Here is an 8,433-nt window from a genome sequence, read left to right as displayed (position 1 = left end):
TTGAATAAGCCTTAAAGCAGTGTTTTGTTACAGTACAGCACCACTTACACAAACCACACAAAGAACTGCAGTAAACTGTAATACTAGAACCACTAGTAATAATGCCAATTTGTACATGTGTTTATAATTATGTTTAGCCAAAATTTGCTAGTTGCCTGTCATAGAATAGTATTCTTTTTTTATTTCTTTTTATGAAAATCATTATATTGCAATTATAATATATTGATAGTTATAAATACATAATAATGACGACCCTGCTCCAGTTCCACTGTGTAATATTTAGTTTGTGATAATCTGGTTGATTTCAAATTTGTTTAATTACACTGGATGTGCCATTAAAGCACATAATCAGAAATTCTATTGGCTGAGTGTGTTGACACAGACAAGGAGTTATAGTAGTCTTAGTATCCCTTGGCATATTTACTGTGTATGTACATCATGCAGAAAACAATTACAAAAACATACATACACAGACAGAGACTTGCATATACCCAATGATAACAAGCTGAACAAATAAAAGCAGAACTAAAACTGCTGCAAATGTGCATGTAATAAAACACTATTTGAGGGTCCTTTAACGTCCAACAACATAAACATTAGGGCAAAGGTCAGCTTATTATCAGGAAGAGACACACTGATCTTTCTCTGAGGAATGTAAGATTGTCATGCAGACAAATAGTATATTTAACTTACAAATATACTCAGTACTCAACTCTACTCACTGATAGTGTCATAGATGGTAATAATAATAATAATAATGATAATAATAAAAAACCTTATTTATATAGCACTTTTAAAAAAACAAGTTTACAAAGTGCTTTACAGACATAAAATCAACGTACAAAGTGCAGTTACAAGACTGGAATAAGTTAAATGCAGCTTAAAATGGGCACAAAGAAAAGAGACAAATAATAAACATTTCAGAATCAGCAAAAATCTGTTAAAAGCCATTTTATAAACATTAGTTTTAAACAAGTTTTAAAAGAGGACACTGAAGGGACTTCATTAGAAACTACCAAATCTTAAAAAGAAACTAATCAGATCCATCTTAACCAGCTACAACATAAAATACTACTTAAAAATTAATTTATCAATAACAATAACACAATAATACATGATAACATAGCTCTAGGAGCCTGTTTTCTGCCCCATCAGTACTTTTACTGCTTTGCTTTACTGTCTGCTGTGAGCGCTTCTGTCCACCAGGCGGCGGTGTTTCTATTCCGCAGCTGTGTCTGCGGCTCATCTGGTCTGCGCCTGCGCACAAAGTAATTCGACCCTCAAACCCGGATGTAACCAACGCCTAACCTGTCCGAAGAAAAACGGTGAGTAGAGTTTTAAAAAACAGTCTAAAATAACTATTTATAGTTAATTACACTGTGGGACACATGTAGGAAAGTCTCCTTAACAATACGACGTTTCTACCGAGAAAAACCGTTTGTTAATTTGTTCATAAATTGCCGGAGTGGTGAAGTTCCCGAGCCACCAAGCTTGATTTAGTGTTGGCTAACATCAATCTGGTTCATGAAGTTGTTGTCAGTTATCACCGCTGGATGTGCGATTATTTTCTTGTGTTTGTCGTTAAACATTAAGCTGTCACTAGTTTAGTAAGTTAGCTAACTGGGGCAACTGTTTGACAGCTGGCACACGCTGTAACGTTTAATTTTCTCACTTAATACAATCACTTAATTGCCACAATCAGGCTCAGGTTTAACTTCTCGGGTTGTGTGTTGGTCATTGTGTCTACTTTTCAAGTGATTGTTAAAAGTTACAGCAGTTTTCAGCCCTCAGTTTATCCGATGAGCTGCTTATTTAGCGGAAGTGTTGGGCAGTATCCGCTTCTAAATTACATCGGGCTAATAGGCCGTCGTTTTTTTCTTTAACATCTTTGGTATGTTACCCACGCGGAAGTGATTCACTGTCATCAATAAGCTTTGCACACACATGTAGTAACAAGTATAGCACGAATGATGGCAAGAGTTACTATATTTCTTTGCCAGCGGTGATATTTCTCTTTACTTCCCCCTTAAAATACCACTGAATAATAATACTAACATCAGGAGTACATCAAAACTGTATAACTGACATTTACTACTTGTACACTTTATAATTTAGCTTTTTAGCTATAGGACATAATCAGTGAAATTACACAACTGAAGCAGATGAACTGTCTTGTTTTATATTAATATTAGCTCTTTGAGCTTCAGCACATCTTAATGTAATAAAATCTCAATTAAGAGTCACATTATAGTCTGAGAGCCTTTCAATTGACAGGTCACACAATATGAAGGCTGGAATCTTTCTGAAATCTTTCTCTCCTGTACTGTCAGATGTTTCTATCATTTTGCCCTCACCATTTATGTCAATGAGAGTAGACTAATAGTAGTAGAGAAAAAGTTTGTGTATGACAGTACAGTTCAACAGCACTACAAACTGCATCCTCCAAAATGACCTTAGAGTTAAATTAACATCTCTCTAAAACCATTTCAAGAAGAACCTAACTTTATAACCTTCATTAAAGGTAGGTTTTATTGCAGGGTTGCTATATTAGACTGCATTAGTTTTGGCCAAGTATCCCTAATAAAATGGCATCCGAGTTTGGGCTCATTATTTTTATGTAAGTAAAATCTCACACTGAAAAATATTTTGTAATTTAGATGTCAAATAAATCTAGTGGATTTAAAAAAATACAATATTTAATATGTAAGAAGCGTTGTATTGTTGTGGCTGGTCTTGATGGAGGGTATTTTTAGTACGTTACTTACAAAGTAGGTAACAGTATGTAAGCATTAATAGCTTAACATATTTAAGGTTTCAAAAGTGAAAGTATTCAGTGCAAACAATGGCTCACGTGAGTTTCACACTACCATGTATTATATAATAGCGGTGTGCACGTATGTGAGAAGCAATGAAATGTTAAACTACTTCAAATACTGCGGTGCGGTTCAATCTTTTTGTTGTACTGACGCTATATGAAGTTATAATTTCTGTTATATGTTAAATCTCCATCCGCTCTCACTTCTGGATAATTGTAGTGGCGTGAAATTACTCAGTAGGTAGCAGAACCACCTGTTTCTGAGTGGTGTATTATATTATTTAGTTATTATTACTGATGCTGTGCAAGCAGCATTTTAATGTTGTAGCTGGTTAAGTTAGAGCTATTTCTAAGTACTTGTGGTGCAGTTTGATCTTCTTATTGTATTAATGCATCAAACTTTATGACGTTATAATATGTGTTATATGTTAAATCAATCTGCTCTTGCCTCAGGATCATTTTAGTGGCGTGGAAGTAGTCATCTGCTAGCAGAACCACCTGTTCCTGAGTGGTGTATTATATTATTTGGTTATTATCACTGATGCGTTGCTGTGCAAGCAGCATTTTAATGTTGTAGCTGGTTACGTTAGAGCTAATTTTAGCTAGTAACCAACTTGTAACTATATATGTTGAATAAATATGTTATAAAGTGACAAAAAAAAAATCAATACTCAAGTAAAGCACAAGTGCCTCAAAATTATATTTAAGAACAGTACTTAAATCAATGTACTTTTCAGCACTGTGCCACACAAAATGGGTGCAAATAGTGATATTTATAGTAGCTCTTTGTCAGACTGTCACTCAAAACGGTGCCCGGCCTGTCGATGTAAATGTGTGGTTACTTCCTCCATCTGCGTCTGACTGTGCACTGTCTCTAACTGTCTGCAACACTGTGCTGCATTTGCCGACCCTCTTTTGATGTTTTCTGTTTTCTCTTCCTCCCCGTAGATGCAAACTATAAAATGTGTAGTGGTAGGGGACGGTGCAGTAGGAAAGACCTGCTTACTGATCTCCTACACAACCAACAAGTTCCCCTCAGAATATGTGCCTACGGTAAGATTTATTAATACAGGTCATTTTGACAAGTACTGTAAGTCATAAACACATCGACTACTCTTCCCTTTTAATAACTATTTACAGCAGAAATACAATGCAGTCAAACATACTGCATTTCATATTTGTCAAATAATTATTTTTTTTGTGTGTGCACTCAAAGGTTTTTGACAATTATGCAGTGACAGTGATGATTGGAGGAGAGCCCTATACACTCGGCCTATTTGACACAGCAGGTAACATGAATGTGTTTGAAGTTTTCTATTTTTTCTTTCTGTGTATCTGTCACTATAAAACTGTTTGAAATAATACCTGTTTGTCTTGTGATTGTCGCTTACAGGTCAGGAGGATTATGACAGGCTGCGTCCTCTCAGCTACCCACAGACAGACGTGTTCCTCGTATGTTTCTCCGTTGTCTCCCCCTCATCATTTGAAAACGTCAAAGAGAAGGTGAGTTTTTAAAGGTCCAGTGTGTAGGATTTAGGGGGACATATCGGCAGAAGTGGAATATAATATTCAACAGTTATTTTCTTTAGAAACTAAGAATTGTTGTGTTTACGTCACCTTAGAATAAGCTGTTAATATTTACAGAAGGAACGGGTTTTCTTCCATGGAGTCCGCCATGTTGTCTTACAGTAGTCCAGAATGGACAAACAAAACTGGCTCTAGAGGCCATTTGCGGCCACTGCAGTTCTCCTACACACATGGCACTTGCGAGAAGTTTCAGTGGGTTGCAATCTGCAGCCTCACCACTATGCAAATAAATCCTACACTCAAGACCTTTAAATCTTTTTTATCCACTGACTGGGGAAAACCATGACTTTGACTTTTTATGTTAAACGTTATGTTCAGGCGCTGGAATTTGTTTGACAGACATGTAGGGGTCAGGATTATTTTTTATCATTGATTAATTAGCAGATTATTTTCTCAGTCATTGGTTTAATCGTTTGGTATATAAAATGCCAGAAGATAATGAAAAAAGGGAAAGGGAAAGTTTGGCATTTCTGCTCAGTAGAATATTTTAACTTTAAAACATTATCAAAACAATTGTAGAAAAAGTTTAAACTAATCTTTTCAGCTCAACAGATTGTGTGAGGATTGTGTTGAATTTTATGATAACAGGTTAAAGGAAATGTGTTTTTTGCACTGTGAATAAGTTGACCTTGTTTACTGATCTCCAACCAACAAGTTCCCTCAGAATATGCGCCCACAGTAATAATGAAACAAGCCCATCAAAATGTCCTCATTCCCTAAGGTGACATCATCACACGTCGTTTTGTTCAACCAACAGTCAAAAACCCCAAAATAATCAGTTTAAGAAGTTGACCTTAGTCCAATCTATCCCCAGCATCTCCTTAATTGTGTTTTTGTCTGCTTGTTGTTGTTAATTTTTAATTGTTTGCCTGTTTATTTATTGGTTTTGATGGGTTTTTTTAGTGTTCTTTTTTTTGTGTGTGTGCTTCTGTATTTGCAAAAATATCCGAAGGAGCAATGATGATAATGGTCTATCGTGTACAAACTATCGTGTATGATGTCTTTTTTTTTCCCTCAATAACTCTTGAAAAACTATTAGTGCACAAACATAGTGACACTAGAGCAGATACAATTTACATTACAGCAGATTTCTTACAGTACTGATGCTGAAAAAAGATCATTTTATGATTTCTGACATTGAGAAATACAAAAAGCTCTTTTCCTTTAAACAGAAAAGCCACAATTCTCAAATATATGGGCTAAATACAAACTGTAAATTGAACAAGTACTTTAGAGATAAAAGATTTGAAACTACATGAATTGATCTCTCTGTCTGATTTAAAGCTCTCATAAGTACAAGGGTGAATGAGTCGGCTGGGTCTTGTCATTGTGAGTAGGTGCTCTAATTTTTCTCTGTTACAGTGTTTTGTTTATATTGTGCGGTTGTTTGGCTGTAACTTTGAGTGTGTTGCTGTCTTGGCCAGGTCTCCCTTGTAAAAGAGATTGATCTCAACAGGACTTCCCTGGTTAAATATGGGTTAAATAAGTAAATGAAACATAAGTAAAATAGTCTAAAATCGGCAAAATGTTGCACAAAGTACACAAGACTGTCTGATCATTCAGTGCTAGCTTTTAGTACTTGAGATTTTAATACTCATAACACACATTTTGTTAGGAACCAAAAAATGATTGGTACCTGGTCCTCGACATGACCAGGAAGGAATAAAAAGTGAATTTAATGTTTATATCTTTTTTTTTTTTATCCCTCAGTGGGTCCCTGAGATTTCTCACCACTGCCCACGCACACCCTTCCTGTTAGTGGGAACACAGGTGGATCTGCGGGAAGACAGCAACACGATCGAGAAGCTGGCGAAGAACAAACAGCGCCCCCTAAATCCTGAGAGCGGAGAGAAGCTGGCTCGTGAGCTCAAGGCTGTCAAATACGTGGAGTGCTCTGCTCTGACACAGGTACGGGGCGTTGTTGAATTTCTATCACACTTTTAAACTAAGCGCAATGATAGCAAAGTATTCTAACTTTTGATAAAGTGAATTGAATAACTGATTTTATGTTGAAGAACGTGAAAGAAAACATAATGAAAAAGAAAAGTGAAATAACAGTGATAATTAGTCATGTGACTCATGTATATTTAGCACACCCATGAGTGCTCATCTGATTCTGTTGAGCCAACCTGAAGAAGCGTTGTTCGCTCTTAATAAAATTACAGTAATTCGGTTGTGGTGGTTTATGTTGATGATTTTATCTGAGATGTTCCTGCGGCCGAGCAGCACCTGATCCTCGAGACTGGCTGTACAAAAGGGAGTTGTGTTTACTTATTCTAATTTTCGCTCTCTGTCTTGTTTTCTGTTTTCTGCAACCAGCGAGGGCTTAAGAACGTGTTCGACGAGGCCATCCTGGCTGCCCTGGAGCCTCCTGAGACCAAAACCAAGAGAAAGTGCGTCCTACTATAGATGAACAACGACAGCGAGAGATGTAACGATGTGAGAAATAGGTGGGGTGAATCAAAACATCAGAAAGATCAATGGCTATTATGAAAAAAAAGGACAAAACAAAAGGGGAAAGGAGGTACAGTGCCATTGAGACTTATTTTAAAACGTGTACACTGATTGTGCCTTCAAAATAAACTTTGAAAGAGGCTGAGGGAGCAAAACCTCAGCATGCAGTAAGTGTCACCTATCTCTGAAAGCTTTTAGAAATGGCAGTGTTCTCTCAAATATTCAGGTGGGGCGGGCCCCCCCTGCCTGTCACTGTTGCTCCATTTTTTTAAAGAAAGATTCTTTTATATAGTTGCCTTTGACCTCCTCTGTGTTTTACTTATTGTGGCCTGTTGGGGCTTTTAAACCCAGTGTAGGGAAATCTAAATGGGGAAGCACTCTTAACATTAAGTTTTTTAATGAACTTCACTGAGTACATTCAAAGGGGCAACTTAATGTTAAGTGGTACTCTGTTTGCGTTCTTTTCTGACCCTTTTGGATTGAATAACGAAAGCACAAGAGATTTATTGTCACTCCAAACAAAGATAGACGTCTGTAACGGTTACTTTCTTCCAATTCTCAGAGACTTCTGGGAACGCCAAGTGCATTTTCACCAGTTTCTTTTCTTTTTCCTGTTCTTCTTCGATGTACATTGCTTTAATTCTGTGACTCTGTTTTGGGAAAAATAATTAGCAGTTATTCATTTTGAAACTTGAGTTTTTATTTTATCAAGATTTTTTTTTTTATTGCTAGACTACCAACTTTGAGCAATTGATAATATAACAAATTAAGTTGTAATATTTTGAATAGGTCTTAATCCTGCTAGAGATTGAGATGATAACATTTTGCTAGTAAATTTCTGGGTGTTTGTAATCACAGGATATTTTTAATAAAATGGTTTAATGACATGGACAGTAGCTGTTGTTGTGTATGTTTCAGGGACACTGAGCAGCACGGATCAGTTTGGTACACTTTTTTTCTGTCTCCACTGTGAAAAGTTGTGGATGGTACCAATGGAACCGTTCCGTACTGTCCCCATTTTTGGTCCCCCCTCTGTTGGGGTACCTAGCACACAGATCTGGCACTAAAAGGTGGAGCTGTGAACACTGCAGTCTGTTGATTGGTCAATAGAGGATGGTCACTCTGCTCAGGGCTGAGTTGTGGCTGGTTTAATGTAACCACTGTTCATACTGTGGAGAGTTTTATTAGACTGTAACTATAAAATAAAAGGATGTTTTGCTGCCTCTTGCAGCAGCTGGAGTCAAAATAACCTTATTCACTGGGCCGACTGCCGCTGACTTTTAAGGTGGAACATTTACTTGTAATGTTACACAATGCATGAGGTGAAGACACGCCTTAAATATATTCCACATGAATCACTTTAGTTTTAACATAACAACCACTTTTAGGAATGAGTGGATTTTTTAATTTCGGCCAGGATATGTGACAGAATGTATTCTAATCCTCACTTGCAGCATCGTTCCTGTGGGCTCCAGCAACACTAAACCCCTGAGCTTGCCTGAGAAGGACTAAATGCACAAACCCACTATTTTTAAATAACCCATGGAGAGAGACTCTCACTGCAGCCTGTTTTATTT

General features: G+C 36.9%; 1 protein-coding gene across 1 annotated transcript; it reads left to right on the top strand.

The window, feature by feature from the left end:
• The first annotated feature begins 1,257 nt into the window (after positions 1–1,257).
• cdc42l (cell division cycle 42, like) lies at positions 1,258–7,749 on the top strand. Its single transcript, XM_049583722.1, has 6 exons — positions 1,258–1,325; positions 3,764–3,868; positions 4,032–4,104; positions 4,209–4,318; positions 6,113–6,310; positions 6,722–7,749. The coding sequence occupies exons 2-6, from the start codon at positions 3,764–3,766 to the stop codon at positions 6,809–6,811; spliced, it is 576 nt and encodes a 191-aa protein (XP_049439679.1). The 5' UTR covers positions 1,258–1,325; the 3' UTR covers positions 6,812–7,749.
• Positions 7,750–8,433: the final 684 nt, after the last annotated feature.

The sequence above is a fragment of the Epinephelus fuscoguttatus genome, linkage group LG8, assembly GCF_011397635.1.
Source record: "Epinephelus fuscoguttatus linkage group LG8, E.fuscoguttatus.final_Chr_v1".
NCBI classification, from domain to species: domain Eukaryota; kingdom Metazoa; phylum Chordata; class Actinopteri; order Perciformes; family Serranidae; genus Epinephelus; species Epinephelus fuscoguttatus.
This window is presented reverse-complemented; position numbering and strand designations above follow the sequence as displayed.

Bases quoted from the DNA above. Each gene is read 5' to 3' on its own strand.
- cdc42l (XM_049583722.1), top strand. From the start codon at position 3,764: ATGCAAACTATAAAATGTGTAGTGGTAGGGGACGGTGCAGTAGGAAAG. The intron at 4,105-4,208 runs GTAACATGAATG...TGTCGCTTACAG, and splicing joins CGGCCTATTTGACACAGCAG to GTCAGGAGGATTATGACAGG. The intron at 4,319-6,112 runs GTGAGTTTTTAA...TTTATCCCTCAG, and splicing joins TTGAAAACGTCAAAGAGAAG to TGGGTCCCTGAGATTTCTCA.